Source organism: Ogataea haglerorum, assembly GCF_019207285.1.
Source record: "Ogataea haglerorum isolate 81-453-3 chromosome Unknown 81-453-3_NODE_11_length_416158_cov_97.210077, whole genome shotgun sequence".
NCBI classification, from domain to species: Eukaryota; Fungi; Ascomycota; class Pichiomycetes; order Pichiales; family Pichiaceae; genus Ogataea; species Ogataea haglerorum.
In genome coordinates, this window is record NW_025065161.1 from 314,022 (window position 1) to 332,669 (window position 18,648).

Below are 18,648 nucleotides of genomic sequence, written 5' to 3' on the forward strand. Positions count from 1 at the left end.
TGGTGTCCAAAATATGGCAGGTGATTGGGGGCATGGAGAAAGCTAACTAATTTCAGATCGAAATGAGATTTTGCAATATTTATTTTATTTATTTTTCCAATGGAGGCCTTTCGATTGCCGCGCAGGTCGCGACCCGCGCCGTCGGCGAGTTCCCGTCAGAACTCGCCGCCCGGGCAGCAGGACGACGGCGTTCTGTTTGTCTCCAAGGGCGTGCGGTACTACTCGCCCGCGCTCTTCCACGCCGCCCCAGCCATCAGAAGAGCGCCGTTTCCGATGCTGATATGCGACGTCCTGAAACTGCGCGATTGCAGGCGGGTCTACAAGAACGAGGGCTACGCTCCGGCGAGCCAGAACATACTGATGCTAGGCAACCATCCCGTGCAGAAGATCGTTGTTCAGGGGAAGGTGGTTGGGGAGCGGTGGCACGAGATGTCGCAGGACAGGTTCTTCATGTTTCTGGAGATCTCCGACGGGACGGCCGAAAACGCTCTCACGGTCAAGATGCAGAGCCAGCTGTACCACCAGCGGCTGATCGGGTTTGAGAAGAACAACAATCTGCTGGTACAGGTCCGAGGAGTGGCCAGTGTCTATAACGACCTGGTCGAGATCCACGCCGACTGGCTCGACGTGGTGGGCGACAAGCGTGACATGGGCGCTGAAATGGACTGGTGGGACAGGGCGCTGAGCATGAAGGCCGAGGTTCTGGAGGATCCTTGGGAGTTCCATGGTGATGTTTGCGAGGAGAAGAAGAAGGCCCGGAATGCGCTCAAAGAGTGGGAAGAGGAAGACGAGAGGCCTGTGCTGCAGCCGGAGCGCAAAGAGGCGTCCGGAAAGCGGCATGCTCTGGCAAATGTCCCTGCCAGAGAGGAGTCCGCGAGAGAAGCAGACGTTGCTGCTGATGTACAGCCTGCAGACTCTGGAGAGCACGATTCGGACAAGTCTGGCTACGCGACGGCCACAGAGATTGAGGAGAGCGACGAGTCGGATGACGTTTACGAGGACACGCAAGAGGAGCCGCGGCCGGCTATGATAGAGGAAACGGCGGAGGATTCGAGCGCTGACGGGGAGGCGGGACAGCGTGAGAAAAAAAGACGAAAAAAGACACCCGAGAAGGTGTCCGAGGAAATACCACCAGAAGCAGCAGCAGCACAGAAAGCGCGGCAGACGGAAAAATACGCCCGTGCCAGTGCCCAGTTCCTGCTGCCGCCGCCCGCGTTCGTGGGAACACGGGTCTCCGTCTCGCTGCTCAGCCAGTTCGAAGACGACCAGGATTCCATGGAAAAAGAAATACTGCGGTTCTGTTTGCACACGGACGACAGCAAGTTCAGTCTGGACCGACTGATGGCAGACAGATCTGTGGCTCTCGCCGTGTACCAGGCTATTCTCAGGACCCGAGCAGAGCAGGACTTCGAGCCGCTTCACAGCGCACTGGACGAGCACTCGTTCAAGCTGTTTTTCCACGCGGCGCGGAAGTCGCTGTGCCACACGAGGCTTGTCAAACTCACCAAGTCCTCCAACATAGAGACCGGTAGCCTGAAAAATGTCCAGGGGTACTTTGCGAACCTGGTCAACCATGTGATGCACCAGGTGGAGATAGCCGTGCAGGAGCTGAAGGACGGCTCAGAGAGCGTCGACGAGCTTTACGAAAACATGGTGCAGTTCTACCACACACGGCTGGGGCGGTTTGTGCTGACGTCGCGGTCGATGATCGGCAAAGTGAAGGACAAGTTCGCGGTAAGCGTCTCGCCCCCCGTCATCCGCCAGATCATGGCGCACGCGATCTGTGCTGCCGAGACAGACCGCTCAATTGAGCTGGAAGACGGGGCCCAGGTCATTTTCACGTGGTATTATCTTGTCAAACACTGCCATTACATGTATCTTCCGGAAATCGTACGTAGTGGAAAATAGCATTTTTTATTTATTATTTTCTTGCACACGTTATGAGAAGACGGGGGTCCAGTGTCTCCGACAACATGGGACGCAGATCACGAGCGGGCTCGATCACGTCGACGACTTCGGTGGGCACGGCGACGATCGAGTCGATTGTTCTGGAAGAAATGAAGCCTCGGGCCAGAAGCAAGTCGTTAAGCGAGCTCGATCCGGTGACCAACGCTGACGTGACAAAACCGGTGATGTACCCATTTTCGGCGAGGGAAAAAGAGACCTTGTGGAGCGAGTACACGCAGGACTACATGGGCAGCTGTATACTCAGCGTTGACGACCAATGGATGATAGATGAGGCCACGAGCCAGGAAGTGCTGGAGTTCCAGAACTATCTGCGCTACAACTACGAGGAAAATAAGCAGTTTCTGAAGGAAACCAACGCGATAATCCAGGACCTGAACAGGCTGCTGTTCATTGGAGACCAGGTCACGCTGCAAACGGTGGACTTCCAGAAGAAATCTACGCAGCTGATTGCAGAGATCGAGCAGCTCGACAGGTTGCACGAGGACATCTCCCGCAATCTGACGCTATTCGAGAAGCTCGATCCGATTGTGCAGACGCTCAACACCAGCAGCAGCGGGTCGATCGTCACCAAAGACAGTTTCCGCCACGATATCCTGGAGGAGCTGGACCGGTGTCTTGCTTTCGTGCACGATCCGGAACACTCTTCTTTCAAGGAAATTGGCATTTACAGGCATAGATTCAAGCAGTGCATGATCAGAGCTCTCACACTGGTGAAAAACTACATCGCCACGGCGATCCGCGAGCTGGAAACGGCTCTGCAGCAGAAAATCACAGAAAAAAAGAAGGAGCAGGGCACAGTGTCTGCCAGCACCTCGGTCCTGGTGGACGCGTTTGTGTATATCCAGTTTGAGGAGGACGCTGCCAAGTATACTGGACTCTTTGAGGAGCTGTACACACGGGCAGTTAAGGTGCAGGACCAGGAGTACCTGGGGCTGTTAAATGACTGCTATAACCAGTACTTTAGATCGCGCTCCAATCTGCTCAATTCTGTCGTCCAACAGCACATCGCGGCGCAGGATACTTCCAAGGGCTGCATCCAGCTGGCACAGAGCAACATCCCGTACTTCATCAAGCTGATGGAGCGCGAGTACGACATATTTAGAAGACTTTTTTTCTTGGCTCCTCAGAAATGCAGCCACGACGTGGACAATTCCACGAACCTGCTGTCGCTGTCGAAATGGTTCGAGGAGCTGTTGGATCCACTGTACAACTTGCTAAGAAACAAGATAATACGCGAAAAGAGCATTTCAGAGCTCTGCGAGCTCATCTCAATTCTGCAGAACTATGACGACGTGGAGGAGTTTGACGCGGAGGGGCAGACAGAGGAGTCCGACATGTTCCACCACGACGCGCCGTTGCAGGAGAAGATCCACCTTGGCGAGCTTTTCCGGCCGATTCTGGAAGACGCACAGACAAGACTCGTGTTCAGGGTGCAGGCCTACGTGGACGAACATATTGTCAGCTATAAGAAAACAGGCAGAGAGCTGACGATCGGACATCGCCGCAAAAACAGCGTTTCCGACCCTATAGCCGAGGAGCCACTGCAGCAGCCAGACAGAGAGCTTCGTGGCGACAGCATTTTCTCGCTGGACAACACCACGCTGACGCCCCAAAGCCTCGAGTTTGTGTATCCGCCTATCGTCAACGCTGTCCAGTTATTGATGAAGATCTACCAGCTGCTGAACCCGAGCGTGTTCGACGATCTTGCCAACGCGGTTGTCCACCTCTCGATACTGTCGTTGCACGCGAATTTCGGCAACGTCCCTGGTGTCGAGTCCAAACTGTACGAAATTAAAAACCTCATGTTTCTGCGAGAGTACATTTCAACGTTTGAGATAGAACACGTGCGCCGCGAAACGAATTTGGACTTCAGCGGGATCAAGAAGATGTTCAGCAGGTTCATGCGCGGCGACAATACCAAGGAGACGATCGACACGAACTTCTCGGCCGCGAATGCTGCGAACCCTGAGCAGAACCGATTCATGAACTTGTTGCTGGGCTCGGTTCCGCGGGTGGTGAACGACTACGTGGACTGTCGGTACGAGATTCAGATGGCGCTCAGAAACGCAGTGCACGAGTTCATCGACGAGTCGTCCCGGCCGTTCACCAAACCGCTAGAGCTCTATCCTCAGCAGTCTTTGCGCAATGTCATGGAGAAGTTCATGCGGACCCTGAAAAACGAGTTGCCCCGTCTCAAACCACGCATACTAGCGTACTTGAAGGACGACAGGATTTTGAGCTTTCTGCTGGATGGAATCCAGGAGACCGTGATGAAGGCATACGAACAGTTCTATTCCAGGGCAGAGACAGAAAAGTCCGAGGACATCGAGCATCTCGTGGATGTGGACGTCGTGATCTCGTTGTGGGCGGACCAGATCAGCGAGATGATCTCGCTGGACGACCCGGAACTTGACCTAGACGTGTACTCTGACGACGAACAGCGAGTGAGCGAAAACGGAGACGTCAGCAACCTGAATCTCAATGCGCTAAAGTAATGTATTTATAGGTGACATTCACTGTCCGTCTTCCTCGAAAGGATTGTAAGCGTTCTTCGAAAGGATCTTGTTGAGCTCCTGTTTGATGTAGACGATTTTTGACGGGTCCACTAGCAGGTGGGTGTCGTCCAGCTCCTCAATGACAATATCCCGCGAGTCCGAGTCGATCTTGACTATGAGGGCTTTTATCGACGGGTCGCTGTTGTTAGGATGAGCGGTGCGTTACGTACCATTGAACAAGCGTTCCTTTCACTGCACGGGCCATGTAGTGGAATTAAATAAAGTAGATAAAATAAAATGAACTAAAATAAAATAAAATGCAATATACATAATTTTATGGGCTCCTCTTTCAACGACGAGATAGTGGACACCTCCGCAGAAATTGGCAGCACAGAATCCGCAGATCGCAGTCCGGAAGCCGAGAATGGCATCGGTAACCGCTCAATTGATTCCGAGGACCGCTCCGAAGCCGCAAGCACGGAGTCCTTAGAGCCTCCTAAGCTCAAGTACTCCCGTTTGAACAAACTACCCGCGAGGTTCTTCACCAGGGATGCCGTCAGTTGCTGCTACTTCCACGAGAAAGTGTTTATATTTGCAACCCACTCCGGCTTTGTCCACCTGACTCGACCTGACTTCACGCCGCTGCGCACCATGAAGACCCAGAGAAGCTCGATCTTGTCGCTGCACAGCGACGGCGAGTACTTTGCCGCTGGGTCGATCGACGGAACAGTGGTGATCGGGTCGGTTGAAGACGAGAAGGATATCACGGCCTACGACTTCAAGCGGCCCATACACGCTGTGGCTTTGGACAAAAACTACAAGACAAGCAAGCTATTTATTTCTGGCGGGACCAGCGGCAACGTGGTGTTCTCATCGCGCAATTGGTTGGGACAAAGACAGGACACTGTGGTCGGCGGCGGCAGCGGGGCAATCACAATGATACAAACGATAGACGACATTGTCATCTGGACGAACGACTCTGGCATCACGGTGGCCCAGATTCCGACAAAAACGGTCATTTTCCACGAGCAGCTGCCCAGGAACTTTCCCAGGCCAGAGATGTTCTGGCCGCGCTTCCATCAGGCCGACGCCGACCGGTTTCTTGTCGGCTGGGTCAACCATGTGTGGTCGTTCAAGATCTCCATCTTGGACTCTACCTCCAGCATAATCTCGTCTGCCGCGTCGAGCTTCCGGTCGGTCGACAAAAAGATAGTCTTGGAGCACCACGTTATCCTGGAGGACACGCTGATTGCGGGCATTTCCGTGTTCAGCGACGATCTTCTGATTTTGAACTACGTCCCGAACAACGAGCCTCCGGAGCTGAAACTTGTTCACCAGCTAACGTTCGAGGAGATTTCCGTGGACCAGGTGGCTATGAGCAGGCGCACAAATCTTGGTCTCAACGACTACCATCTCTACCAGCATGGGTCGCAGTGGTTTTTGGTTTCTGCCGACGATTGCATTGTTGTCCAGCCGTACGGACTTCACGACCAGCTCACGTGGTACACTGCGCGCGGAGAGTACCTGGAGGCATGGAAAATCAGCGAGCTGTGGCTGGCCAGAGACGAGCGGCTGGCCATAGCAGAGCGACACATGGAGAAGCTTGTTGCTGCGGAGAGATGGCAGGAGGCGGGTGAGTTCTTGGGCGACATGCTGGCGCTTGCTGGAGACGAGGAGCCAGAGTATATTCAGCGGGTTGCAAGTTGCTGGGATAAGTGGATTGTGCGGTTTTCAGAGGCGGGCCACGGGGATCTGCTTGTTGACCGTGTTCCGTGTGCTGCTGTCGGCGACTACCTCGTGTCCTCAAGGCACTATAACTCGATTTTGGAGCGGCTTGTCGAGCGGCACGAGTTTTCGAAAGTGGCGTCGCTTGTGGAGAAATGGGACCACAGTCTTTTTGACGTGGAGGCGCTGCGAGACCGTCTGGCGGAGGAGCTCGAGGAGACGGAAGAGCAGGAGGCCTCTGTGCGTCGGCTGATTGTCGATCTGAGCGTCGAGCTGGACGAGATGGAGAAATGCGTCGAGCATCTGATTTGGCTCAAAGATCCGGCGATCATGCTCTTTGTGGACGAGCATCACCTGCTGCTGGCAAACCTGGACAAGTTGCCGGCTATTGTGACGCTGAGCGCGGGCGGCAAGCCGTTGACGGCGGAAAACCTGGCCACGACGGTTGCTATTCTGGTGGAAAACAGCCACGAGATCCTGCCGCAGCAGATCGTCGACACCCTGGACGCCGCAGGGCTCGACTACGTGAGTTTCCTGTACTTGGACGCCCTGGCGGCGAGCGACAGGCTGCTTGTCAAGGACTTTGAGGACGAAATGGTGAAGCTGTACGCGTCGTTCAACAGAGACCACCTGCAGCAGTTTCTGAGCCGCCATTACAACTACTCCGTGGAAAAAGCGATTTCCGTGTGCGAGGAGAACAAATGCGTTTCCGAGCTGGTCTATTTGCTGAGCAAGGTGGGCGAGAACAGGAAGGCGCTCAGGCTGATTGTGGACGAGCTGCGCGACCCGGAAAAGGCGATCCAGTTCGTGGGCGAGGCCGACGACAGGGAACTGTGGGATTTTCTGCTGGACTACTCGATGGACCGGCCGGCGTTCATCCAGACGCTCGTGGTGGCTGCGAGCGACCTGATCGACCCGGTTCCTGTGATCTCGCGGATCCCGCGCGGCGTCGAGATCACGGGGCTGCGCGAGGCGTTGGTGCAGATCTGCGGCAACATCCAGATGGACCGCCTGGTGCACGGGCTGATCGCGCGGCTGATCGCGGCGGAGTCCATGGAGCTCACCGGCCAGTACATGCGTCTGCGCGCGCAGGGCACAGTTTTCGAGCTGGACCGCGTGCCGGCAGAGACGCTGGTGTGCCGCAACGGGCTGCTGGCCACAGAGGAGCAGTTTCTGGGGCACCGCTGGAAAGGCTCTGCGGCTACGCTGGCAGAGAAGATAAACCACGTTGCGTATATCCGGCGACATATTGGGCGCTAAGAGGGCTGGGGGGCAGGAGTATATATTTTCGTGGGCGGAACGCAGGCTAAAGTTTTACATGGATTTTGAGGCTATTCTTACACTCAAGACGCCCGGAGACGATCTGGCCGACCAGGGACTGTTTAGACCGTGGTCAATGAAGCAGAGGCAGCTCGACAAGGAGCCCGCAGCAGACAGCGCTGTTTTTTTCTCGAAGAGCGACACTTTCAAGTCGTTTTCGGTGAACGACCCGATGGAGAACTATTTCAGCTTGGCGGAGCGCAAAAACGACAACTTCTTCACGGGCCACGACGACTCGTTTACCGAGCAGTCGATCACGCCGACAAAGCACAACGTGGCGTCGCGATTGGGCACGACCGCGCGGGTGCCCAGCCTCAGGTACGACCTGGCGCCTCCGCGGTTTGCAGGCCTCTTCGAGACCCCGAAGCCGGAGACGCCGTTCCAGCCGGGGGCGCGAAACACGCGCGCCTCGTCGTTCGCGGTGCAGTCGTTCCCGTTCATGGAGCGAGTGCCTCTGCGGCCGGCGGCCGAGACGTCGCGCCCGTCGTCGAAACGAGAGCTGTCTGCCCATCTCGAGAGCAGCAAGAGCGTCCGGCACCGGCGAAAGAGCGTGTCGCTGTTTCTGACGCAGCTATTTGACAAATTCCTGCAGAAAAAAGACGAGGCTCCCAAGAGCGCGCGGTCGATCAAGTCGGTCAAGAGCTACAATTTTCTCAACCAGAGCGCGGACATTTACAACGAGATTATAGACTACTACAACGACGCCTCGAACGTCGAGCGCGGCCGGTCGATGGTCAGAAGACCTGCCAAGGACAGAAGCGTGTCTGTGTCGGGTCGCGGCAGAAGAGACGTGTCGCTGGGGTCGCAGCTGCTGCCGACGGCGACGATCTTCGACGAGGCGACGAGCACGCCGTTTTTCAAGGACCTGGCCGGGCAGGACGACGCGGCGAGCTCTGTGAACACGAAAACGACGACTCTGCGCCGGCTCCGGGCCGATTTGGACCGCTGGTGGAGGCGCAAGACGATGAGCCGGTCGCGCAGGAGAGAAAACCTGGAGCTTGCGGCAGGGATCCAGCCGGGCACCGCAGAGCTCGTGTGCGAGAAAAAGGAGTTCGAGGCCACCAGCACGCCGCTCAAGGACAAGGAACAGCAGGAGGTGCTGGTGACGCAGGACAAGTTTGGCCACACGGTGCGGAACGTGATAGAGACGCGGATCCTGGTGGTGGAGAACGAGCCCAACATGGACGAGATGCTGAAGCAGGGCAGCTCTGCGCCGGAGTGGCTGAAGGCAGACCTGTTGAGCCTGATCCAGAACGGCAACCTGCGGATTTTCAAGGAAAAGAGCGGACGCAACTTCATCACGGTGGAGGTCACAGAGCTTCCCGAGCTCTAGCGGACGCAGGCGTTTATTCCGTACATAGAGTATCTAGAACGCGATAATTGGAAGGATTATCTCCTGAAGACACCGGCCACGACTCCGCCCACGTTTCCAAAGAAGCTGCTCGCGACAGAGCCGGCAACGTTGCTGGCGATGTTGTTGGCCTTTCCGAACTTATCGCACTTAGTGTAGGCGAGTGCGTTGACGGAGGTGAGCACGAAGGCGAGGCCCACAAGCGAGAGCGAGAGAAAATGGAGCTTAAGCATCGCCACGATTCCCAGAGCCAGCCAGAGAACAGGACACGAGTAGAGGAAGAGCCAGAACACCTTGGAGTCCAGGGGGTTGACATACCTGCTAGGGTCGGCGGTCTCGAACACCCAGACGGACTGGCCGAGATCGTTGGCCTCGTTCCACCACCGCAGCCCCACCATCAGCCGGCCAGATATGTTTTTCACGTTCCAGAAGTCGGCGGCGAGAAGAAGCATGGTGACGATGAAGTTGAGGATGTAATTGGAGGTGAAAAGGACGCCGAAGAGGTATACCAGGAGCGGCGATATTCTGAAGAAGAGGAAGAAGAGCAACGCGACGGGATGCGACGACTCGGCGAGCCGCTGGTACAGGGTTCTGTCGGCCATTTTGTGCAAGGCGAGAAGAAATTAAAAAGCGAAAAATAAATAAATTACAGGCAGTATTTGTGTGTAGCTTATGACGTTTAGTTTTCTTCGGTGATGCCGAGCTCTGCAGCTTTCTGTTCCAGACGGCGTCTCTTTTCGGCCTTGGCGGCGTTTATGCGAGCGAGCTCGGCCTGGATCTCGTACGGCTCCTTCGGAATCTTGTTGAGAGTGTCTGGATCCGGCCAGAAGCCCGGAACGTTGAACTTCTTGTCTGTGTCGATACCCACGTAGTACATGATGGAGATGGGCGTGAGCAGATAGAAGGTGAACTGGCGTTAGAGCAGAGAAGCGATCGACGTACCTTTGCCAGCTCAAACTGCGAGCGCGACATGTTGAACTTGAACATGTTGAACATGATAAAGAAATAATAATTATCAAAAAATAATTTAACTTTAATTTTTTAGCCATTTTTTACAAATTTTTGTCCCACTATTGGCTCATGTCCAAGAAGCAGAAGCTGAGCCCGATGAAGATTTGCACCCACTCAGGAACGTTCCACGCTGACGAGTCGCTCGCCGTGTACATGCTGCGCACTTTGAGGCAGTTCAAAGACTCCGAGCTTGTGCGATCGAGAAAACAAGAGGACTGGGACACCAGTGACATCGTTGTCGACGTGAGCGGCCAGTACGACGGCAAGAAGTACTTCGACCACCACCAGCGGGAATTCAACGATGTGTTTGCGCCCGGGTTCCGGACCAAGCTGTCTTCTGCGGGTCTTATTTACAAGCATTTTGGAAAACAGATCATTAGAGAGAATTTGGAGCTCGAGCAGGAAAAGGACATCGATTTTCTGTACGACCGGGTGTACAGAGACTTCATCGAGGCTGTGGACGCCAACGACAACGGAATCAACAAGTACGAGAACCAGGACGAGCTGAAGCCGCTCTTCAAGGACAGAAACTTCCAGCTATCCTCCGTCGTGGCGAATCTGAACCCGTCGTGGAACACGGACCCCACCGACGCAGATTACGACAAAGCTTTTGAGAAGGCCAGCGAGATCATGGGCTTTGCGTTCATGAACTACCTGGAGTACATGGGCAAGTCGTTTATGCCGGCCAAGCAGTACGTGGAAAAAGCGATTGGCAGCCGGTTCGAGGCCGATCCTAGCGGCAAGATCATCATTATGGACCGTTTCGTGCCGTGGAAAGAGCATCTGTACAACGTCGAGAGGGAGCTGGGCATCGAGGGCGAGATCCTGTACGTTTTGTTTGCAGACACGTCCGGTGCCTGGAGGATTGCGTGCGTGCCGGTGAGTGCGTCGTCGTTCGACTCGCGCAAGAAGCTGCCGGAGCCGTGGCGCGGCGTGCGGGACGACGCCCTTAGCGAGCTGACGGGCGTCCCGGGCTGCATCTTTGTGCACGCGGCGGGCTTTATTGGCGGAGCCAAGTCCAAGGACGCGGTGCTGCAGCTGGCCCAGAAGGCCATCTAATTTTTTTATTTATTATCTTACATAATCTGTATTTTGAAAGATAATTTTCCAACACACTTGATCCGCAACTGATGAAGAAGCTTTTGTCGCGGAAAGACAAGCGCCGCAGCCTGATATCGCCACCGCCGGTCAGCTCGGGCGGCTCCGCCACGCTGGCAGACGCGCACGAGCCGCGCCACGACGACGACCGCTCCGAATCGACGCTGGATCTCAGCAGCAGATCCGGCACAAGGACGGCCACGCTGGAGGCCACCAAACGCAACCTGCTGAAGGGGCTGTCCAGCAAGCGGTCGACAGCCTCGCTGGCACCGAGCGGCGTGCAGAACCTCGTCGACCCCAGCTGGGACAACGAGACGCTCAAGGTCGGCTGGCTCAACAAGGTCGCCGACGCAGACGACGCGGACGACATGCGCCTGTGTCGCGCAGAGGTGAAGGGCTCGACGTTGCTGGTGTACCGGCCGCCGGCCGAGCTGAGCGACGTGAAATGCTTCGACCTGGAAAAGAAGAGTAGCGCGCGCGCGGCCGGCGACGTCGCTCCCCAGGGCAGGGTGGTGCCAGGCGTGGACGAGGAGCAGCCGTTTTCCGAGGAGCGCGGCCGGTCCCTGAAAGCCGCGCCGCAGATCAATTTGCCGAGCGACTTTGCCGGGTCGCAGCTGAGCATCGCGACCTCGCTGTCGTCGCTCAATGTCAAACTGGACTACCCGTCGGTCAGGTACCCGCACCCCGATCTCAAGCTGGAGGACGAGACGGGCGAGATCGTCGACGGCACCGTGGAGGCGCTGTGCCACGCGGTGATCTTCAATCCTAACAGCAAGGTGAGCAAGCAGCTGGTGCAGATTCTGCCGCTGGTGGAAAATGTGGCCACCGCTTTGCAGTATTTCCATAAATATAGCGAGCTGATGGAACAAACAGAAAAAAATAGCTCCAACAAATACCTGATGGACCACAACAACAGGATGGTCGTTTGGGCCAGCAGACTGTACCTGGTGGTGGACACGATCCGCGAGAGCTTTCCGGGGCTCTTGCTCGACGAGGAGGTGCTCAAGGGCATCTGGAACCTGCTGGTGTGCGTAGACAGGTACAGGGACTGCGACAGCCTGAAAATCGCGATCCACCAGCAGCGGCAGCAGCTGGCGAAGCTGCTGCCGTCGGGCGCGGGCAAGCTGAGCGATCTGAGTGCAGACGTGTTTCTGGAGACCAGGGTGGACGTGCTGGCCGCCGAGATCGACGCCCTGCACGTGCGGTACGCGGCCGCGTGGGGGCCTGGCAACGACCCGTCGCTGCTGTACGAGACCGCGATGGACAACCACGCGCACTTGCGCGCCAATCCGCTAATCTTCACGCTCCCGGACGATCTGCACTACCTCGCGAGGTTGCTGTGCTACCACCTGTTCGACGACCCGCACGTGACTACCCCCACGCAACGCGCGCAAATACTGGGCAAGTGGATTCAGCTGGGGGACACGTTGAGCAACATGGGCGACATGGTCGGCTACCTGGCAATCGCGACCGTGGTGTGCTCGATGCCCGTGCTGCGGCTCGCCCGCACCTGGGACCACGTCTTGCCCGAGTACGTCCAGCTCGTGAATTCCAAGTGGGCGCCCGTGGTGTTCGAGCTGGACCGGCGCTCGATTGTGAGCTCTGCGAGCCACCGCGCGTCGTACCACGTTTTAGCGCCGCAGGGCATTGGCCGCAGCTACGCGCGCGAGAACGTTGTGCCGTATTTTGGCGATCTGCTCGTGAGAAAGGCCTCGTGTGCGCTGCGCGACCACGAGCGCCATGTTGCGCGCGTGCGCGCGTTGTTTGCCAAGTGGAAGCAGTTTCTTGCCGGCGTGCAGAACGAGCCTGGATTGGCCAGAAAGCGCGCGCAGGTCGGGTCGCTGGACGCGGGCGTCGCGAGCCGGCTTGCAAAGGTGCTGCAGTGCCACGTGCGTGGGCTGCCGCTTTCGCTGCCCGCGCTGATGGACCAGTCGTTGCGCGTGGAGCCGGCGTACGCGGGCCAGTTCCACCAGATGCACGACACGTCGCGCAGCCCGCTGTTTCTGGGCTCCTACGCGCCGCTGCTGTTCCCCGAGACGCTCGAGCGGGACCGCATCTTTGACCGCGGCTCGCTGCTGGGCGCGATCGGCGGCGGCGACAGCGCACGGCTCGCGCCCAGCAGCACACTCGCCGCGACCGACGATGACGAGCTTAGAAAAGTCAGCCGCAACCAGTTTGTCAAGACGGTGCGCGACGTGTTCAACGTCGACTCGCACGACTTCCACGTCGACGACACCATCGTGTTCAAGACGAACGACGCGCGCGGCGTGCAGCAAAAATCGCGGCCGCCCAGTACGCTGCTTGGCGAGAGCGCAAGCGTGAAACGCTACAGCAGCTACTCGTCCAACAGTTTCAGCTTGGATGAGTATTTCAACACGTATCAGGCATACGCGGAGGGCCGCGAGAAGGAGAGCGAGAAGGTGAGCGCAGAGATTCTGACCAAGGCGGCGACGCTGGACCGGCTGCTGGATCTGCTGGTCCTGACGTATTCTACGTTTGGCGCGCGGATCGCCGAAGCGGACATCAAGCGTTTTGTCGGTAGCGCGCCGGCGGACCGCGTGGAGCTCAAGATGAACAACGGCGTGTTTACAATGACGTTTTTTGCCGTGTACCGCGGGTTCTGCTCCACCACAAGGTTGCTGCAGGGACTGAAAAAAAGATTTATCGGGGCAAAGGCGGCGGCGCGGTCGCTCGCGGAGGGCAGCGAGCCCGACTGGGACGTAGAGTTCGCGGGCGAGTTTGCAGACACCAACTGGCGCTACGTGGGGCAGATCCAGCTCGGCGTGCTCGAAACACTGCAAATTCTCGTGGAGAACTGCTACCACCATTTTACAGACAGTCTGGAAAATAAAACCATTTTCGACTCGCTGCTGCGCTACGTCGACAACGAGACGATCGTCCAGTGGACGAAGGTGCTGCTGTGGATGGAGGCCGACGGGTCGCTGGACGAAGAGTACATCCAGCAGGTGCGCGAACTGTACGGCTCGCTGACGGCGACGTACAAAAAGATGCGCAAAACGTACGTGCGGAAGTCGTATCGGCCGATCCTGAACCGCCGCGTGCCGGCTTTCACCACAGAGCTGACGATCGTGCCCGCCGACCGGCTGCTGCCGCGCTCCAAGGACATTGCAGCCGTCGAGAAGTTCGTCCTCGACCTCGACGCGACGATCGGCGCGCTGTATGGACTGTCGACGCTCGACGACTGGATCGCCGCGTTCGAGATTCTGGAGATACACGCGTGCGCCGGCCCGCTCAGCCTGTCGCAGTACGACGCGCAGCCGGCAGACGTGCCCGACGCAGAACTCGTCGTCACCAACGTCTACTGCTGGCTCGCCACAGTAAAAGACGCCAGCGGCGAGTACGTGGTGAACAAATTTCCTGCCCCCGTGCGGAGCCTGTTCGAATTCTACTTCCGGCTCAAAACGTACTTTGCCGCACAAATCCTCGACCCGAACCTGGCCCAGCCAGAACGAGTCGACCGAATGCGTGTGGCAGTGCTGATGCTCGGCAAGACGCGCTCGGCCGAGGCTCTGCGCGTGCCAGGTATGCTAGAAAGCTGCCTCACAGACGTGATTTTGTCGCCCGAGTCCCGCAGATACGCGGACTGTTGGCGCAAGCTCGCCAAAACCGACACGCTGGACTCTTTGGAGCAGCTGATCCCGCAAACCTCCAAGGTAAAAGTGCTGCCCTGTCCCGGCTGGCTCGCGGAGCGCATGCTGGAGATTGCGTGCTTCATTCCAAACAAGGCGGTGGAAAACACCAACCTGATCAACTTCGACAAGCGCAGGTTCGCCTACAACTGTGTCTCCAACATTCTGGACCTCGTGCCGCACACCCCAGCCCTGCCCGAGGACACGCCGTTTGCGTTCCTGTTCTCGTGCAGTTGCGCCCAACCGGCGCTGCGCGAGTTGCCCGAGGCGGGCAACACGGTTTTCGGGCACCATCTGCAACAGCAGCGGCAGCTGCTGCTGATCGAGACGGCACGCCGACGACTGCTGGTCCGGCAACTGCAGAAGTGGACTGCTCCCCAGGAGCCCTACAGGGACTACAGGCGGGAGAGCGTGCGCGTGTCGCGCAGCATCCCGATGCGGCCAGCCGGTAGCAGCGGGAGTTCCATGTTCAAGCTGGGCGGGCTGCTCAAGAACCGTGCGTTCGGCATCAGCATGGGCCACGGCGAGCGCGTTGTGGGCGTCGACGACCTTGGCGTTGCGGACGACTACGTGGACCCCAAGCAGCGTCCCGTGATTTCGGTCAACTTGCGCGACTACACCATTTTCCCCGTCTACCAGTCACCTTGCTCGTTCAAACTGAGTAGCGCTACGCAGGAGCTCATTTTCCAGGCAGTGTCAGACGTCGAGAAGGACGACTGGCTGTACCAGATCAATTTTGCGCGCAAGCACTGGTACTGGTCGCGCACGGTCAACAAGTACACGCACCATAACTTTGTGTTTGGCGTGCCTTTGGACTACGTGTGCGAGCGCGAGGGCCGCCAGATGCCGGCGATAATCGAGAAAATGATGAGCGAGATCGAGTTTCGGGGCCTGGAAGAAACGGGGCTGTATCGTAAGTCTGCGTCGGTGAGCGTGCTGAACGAGATCCGCGACGCGATCAATCTCCACGGCGACCTCAACATGGAGGACCAGCTGGTTTTCGATGTTCATAACTTGACGGGAGTTATAAAGATGTTTTTCAGAGAGCTGCCGGAACCGTTGATACTGGATACCATTATCCCCGAATTCGACAAAATCAGGCAGCTGGCGCAGTCGGAGGAGCGTTTTGACCACTACAAGCTGATCTTCGACAAGTTACCGGCGCCGAACAGAACGTTACTAGCGCGGTTTGTGAAGCATCTGAAAATGGTGGACGAGTATAACCAGCATAACAAGATGCCGGCATCAAACCTTGCCAAAGTTATGGGTGGGTTATTTATCGAAGGATGTCGCCCAGAAAATAACAAATACTTCAGCCTCATGACGTTTGCGTGCGAAGACCTCATTGTCCACTACGACCAGGTCTGGACATAATTCATAGTCATTTATTCATTCATTAATTCATTACACATCTAAAGTCGACCCGCACTGTAGGGTCTTCGGAGTTGGCCTCCACGTCCAGCACTGCGCGCCAGTGCTGCCGCTGCTTGTAGTCGTCCTCGCCGAACCCATGGTCGGTGTCGTCCACATAATGCCACTTGTACACCGACGACGTGCCGTACTCGTTGAACTCCTGGCCCTCGCTAGCCTTGCTAAAGTTGTAGTCGATACCGCTCATTTTCTTGATTTCCGGTATCAGGTGCTTCTGCAGGTGATGCTGCAGCTGTCTCCTGAATTTTTTGTTCAGAGAGTTCATCTGCGGCTTGATGTTCTCCTCGTTTGAGTGGATCTCCGACACGATGAACGGAGGCAGGTACTTGAGATGCACGTTCAGGTTATCGAATTCGTTGTCATAACTCTCGTCCATGATGTAATTCTCAAACTCTTCAAGAGAGTCAAAATTCATCTCGTGCGATGTACGCACCTTAGGGGGAGCTTCCAGATGATCTAAATGTATGGGTTCGCTGTGTTGTATTTGTCTTTGTTTCTTGGCCATCGTATTCTATGATCGAAGGGGAGCCCGCCACACAGTCTTATATACCCTGCCCCATTCCCGCAAAATCACGCCAGCAGTGACCTCCCATCACGCTGCTGACATAAGCACACATGAAAATCACCTGGCGCGCGCATTTTTGGAAATCGCTGATCTGATAGCGACCCTCCGATTTTATACGTCCTCCATGGTGGTCATACAAACCGTCAGCAACGAGAACGTCGTCGTGAGGGTTAAACCGGTGACTGTCGAGGGGTTCCAAAAATACGGCGGTCTCCTGGCGTGCGACCTGCAGCTCGCCACTGCGCAGCAGAGCTCGGCCAACCAGGGCACAGCCATCAAGCTGATGAAGGTGGCGCCCGTCGTCAACAACTACGCGGCCGCACCCAGCCACAGACCAGCCACAGCGAACTGGAACATCTTCCGCTCGTCGCCGCCGAAACATCTGCTCCAGCAGGCGGACGGCGTCACAAGGTACACGGCCAAGGTGCTCGAAAGACACCCGTACACCACACAGACGTTTGTCCCGATGGGACGGTCACGTGACGTGGATCACGCGTACCTGGTGATCGTGGCCCCCGACAAGGACGGGTTGCCGGACTACGAGAAGACGGAGGCGTTCCTTTTCAAGGGCGACCAGTCGGTTACGTACGGGGTCGGCACGTGGCACGCGCCGATGGTGGTCCTTGGCGACACGTATCTAGATTTCGCCGTGCTGGTCCACGAAAACGGCGTCGAGCACGAGGACTGCGAGGAGGTGGTGTATAGTGGCATGACAATAGAATTTGATTAGGTGTCTACTCGTCTGTATCCATTCTGTCGGCCTGCTCAGTGTGTTCTGCTGGCTGTTCTGCTGGCGGCTCGGTTTGTTCTTGTGAGTGCTGCTCTGGCTGTGGTTCGTCTCTATTTCTGGCGTTGGACAGGCTATCCAGACGGTCGAGCCACTGCTGCACGTCGTCGTCATCGTAGATCGTGAAGGGCTCGTCCTTGCCGACGACGGCGACCGTCGTGTTCAGCGAGTTGAGCTCCTTGTCCTGCGACAGCGTGTCTCTGAGGGCCGTCAACGCGTACTCTACCAGCTGTTCCTTGGTGGCGTCTGCGAACTCCTCGTATTTCCTTTCCAGAAACGTTCTGGCGGCCTGGGACCTCGCGCCAATCGCCGCCCCCACGTATTCCAGCACGCTTCCCGACGGCTGGAACTCGTACAGATGGGCGCCGTTCTCGTCGATTCCGGCCACCAGCAGCCCCACGCCGTACGGACGGCCGCCCGCCGACTGTGTGTTGTCCTGTGCCTTGTCTGCGATCGAGTACACCGCCTTGGCCACGTTCAGCGGCCGGTTGAACACCATTTTCGACGACATGGCCTGCTGTCTCAGGAAGTTCGAGAGCACACGCGCGTCGGGCGCCAGGCCGGCCAATGCTATGCCCATGTGGTTGTCAATTTTGATGATTTTCTTCTGGTACGAGCCCAGCTCCTCCGCGTTCCGCTTCAGGGCCACCAGGACCACATGGTTCTTGGACGTGATCCCTACGGCTGCAGAGCCCTGCTTAATCGCCTCCAAGGCGTACTCTATCTGGAAAATCCGCCCGGTCGGCGAGAACGTCGTTGCGTCGTTGTCGTAGTTGTTGCGGAACTGCAAGAGTTAGCCGAACAGCGAGTTGTCGGTACTTACCATTGTGCTAGGTAGAATCTACGTTTTGCCACTTATTTTTTTTCACGGACCCCGGTGCACGGATGCAAACGCCTTTCATTTTAAACTCTCATCCATGCCGATAAAGCTCAACCCTCTCACGAAGATCATCGGGCTGTCGTCCGTGCTGGCCGTTGGATTTCTGCTGGTCGTGCTCGCCGGCGCGCTCTACGGCAACTGGTTCCCTCTCCTGGACGCTTTCGTGTTTGCCATTGCACACCTCCCGATATTGATCACAAAGTACTACGCCTCCGAGTACGCCTCGTACCTGGGCGACGCCGAGCTGAGCGCCACGAGCGACGTGGTGGACTTTGGCCGCTTTCTCTCGAGCTTCCTGCTGGTCACCGGGATAGCGTTCCCGCTGATTCTGTACCACTGTCACATCCTGACGCATCTCGCCGCGCAG

The 18,648-nt window shown here is 57.0% G+C and overlaps 11 protein-coding genes across 11 annotated transcripts; 8 read left to right on the top strand and 3 right to left on the bottom strand.

Annotated features, from left to right (window-relative positions):
• Positions 1 to 99: 99 nt before the first annotated feature.
• Positions 100 to 1,908, top strand: KL911_004055 (uncharacterized protein; the record flags this gene model as incomplete). Its single annotated transcript, XM_043199304.1, has 1 exon — positions 100 to 1,908. One exon carries the CDS (start codon positions 100 to 102, stop codon positions 1,906 to 1,908), a length of 1,809 nt encoding a protein of 602 aa, XP_043053324.1.
• A 65-nt stretch (positions 1,909 to 1,973) lies between these two features.
• On the top strand, positions 1,974 to 4,463 carry KL911_004056 (uncharacterized protein; the record flags this gene model as incomplete). The annotated part of the gene is made up of 1 exon (XM_043199305.1): positions 1,974 to 4,463. One exon carries the CDS (start codon positions 1,974 to 1,976, stop codon positions 4,461 to 4,463), a length of 2,490 nt encoding a protein of 829 aa, XP_043053325.1.
• Positions 4,464 to 4,799: 336 nt separating this feature from the next.
• KL911_004057 (uncharacterized protein) lies at positions 4,800 to 7,448 on the top strand (the record flags this gene model as incomplete). The annotated part of the gene is made up of 1 exon (XM_043199306.1): positions 4,800 to 7,448. The coding sequence occupies one exon, from the start codon at positions 4,800 to 4,802 to the stop codon at positions 7,446 to 7,448; it is 2,649 nt and encodes an 882-aa protein (XP_043053326.1).
• Positions 7,449 to 7,506: 58 nt separating this feature from the next.
• Positions 7,507 to 8,841, top strand: KL911_004058 (uncharacterized protein; the record flags this gene model as incomplete). Its single annotated transcript, XM_043199307.1, has 1 exon — positions 7,507 to 8,841. The coding sequence occupies one exon, from the start codon at positions 7,507 to 7,509 to the stop codon at positions 8,839 to 8,841; it is 1,335 nt and encodes a 444-aa protein (XP_043053327.1).
• Positions 8,842 to 9,077: 236 nt separating this feature from the next.
• KL911_004059 (uncharacterized protein) lies at positions 9,078 to 9,500 on the top strand (the record flags this gene model as incomplete). The annotated part of the gene is made up of 1 exon (XM_043199308.1): positions 9,078 to 9,500. One exon carries the CDS (start codon positions 9,078 to 9,080, stop codon positions 9,498 to 9,500), a length of 423 nt encoding a protein of 140 aa, XP_043053328.1.
• Positions 9,501 to 9,538: 38 nt separating this feature from the next.
• Positions 9,539 to 9,846, bottom strand: KL911_004060 (uncharacterized protein; the record flags this gene model as incomplete). The annotated part of the gene is made up of 2 exons (XM_043199310.1): positions 9,539 to 9,703; positions 9,802 to 9,846. 2 exons carry the CDS (start codon positions 9,844 to 9,846, stop codon positions 9,539 to 9,541), a joined length of 210 nt encoding a protein of 69 aa, XP_043053329.1.
• Positions 9,847 to 9,939: 93 nt separating this feature from the next.
• KL911_004061 (uncharacterized protein) lies at positions 9,940 to 10,929 on the top strand (the record flags this gene model as incomplete). The annotated part of the gene is made up of 1 exon (XM_043199311.1): positions 9,940 to 10,929. One exon carries the CDS (start codon positions 9,940 to 9,942, stop codon positions 10,927 to 10,929), a length of 990 nt encoding a protein of 329 aa, XP_043053330.1.
• Positions 10,930 to 11,000: 71 nt separating this feature from the next.
• KL911_004062 (uncharacterized protein) lies at positions 11,001 to 15,992 on the top strand (the record flags this gene model as incomplete). The annotated part of the gene is made up of 1 exon (XM_043199312.1): positions 11,001 to 15,992. The coding sequence occupies one exon, from the start codon at positions 11,001 to 11,003 to the stop codon at positions 15,990 to 15,992; it is 4,992 nt and encodes a 1,663-aa protein (XP_043053331.1).
• A 22-nt stretch (positions 15,993 to 16,014) lies between these two features.
• On the bottom strand, positions 16,015 to 16,554 carry KL911_004063 (uncharacterized protein; the record flags this gene model as incomplete). Its single annotated transcript, XM_043199313.1, has 1 exon — positions 16,015 to 16,554. One exon carries the CDS (start codon positions 16,552 to 16,554, stop codon positions 16,015 to 16,017), a length of 540 nt encoding a protein of 179 aa, XP_043053332.1.
• A 184-nt stretch (positions 16,555 to 16,738) lies between these two features.
• On the top strand, positions 16,739 to 17,344 carry KL911_004064 (uncharacterized protein; the record flags this gene model as incomplete). The annotated part of the gene is made up of 1 exon (XM_043199314.1): positions 16,739 to 17,344. The coding sequence occupies one exon, from the start codon at positions 16,739 to 16,741 to the stop codon at positions 17,342 to 17,344; it is 606 nt and encodes a 201-aa protein (XP_043053333.1).
• Positions 17,345 to 17,348: 4 nt separating this feature from the next.
• On the bottom strand, positions 17,349 to 18,636 carry KL911_004065 (uncharacterized protein; the record flags this gene model as incomplete). Its single annotated transcript, XM_043199315.1, has 2 exons — positions 17,349 to 18,125; positions 18,337 to 18,636. 2 exons carry the CDS (start codon positions 18,634 to 18,636, stop codon positions 17,349 to 17,351), a joined length of 1,077 nt encoding a protein of 358 aa, XP_043053334.1.
• Positions 18,637 to 18,648: the final 12 nt, after the last annotated feature.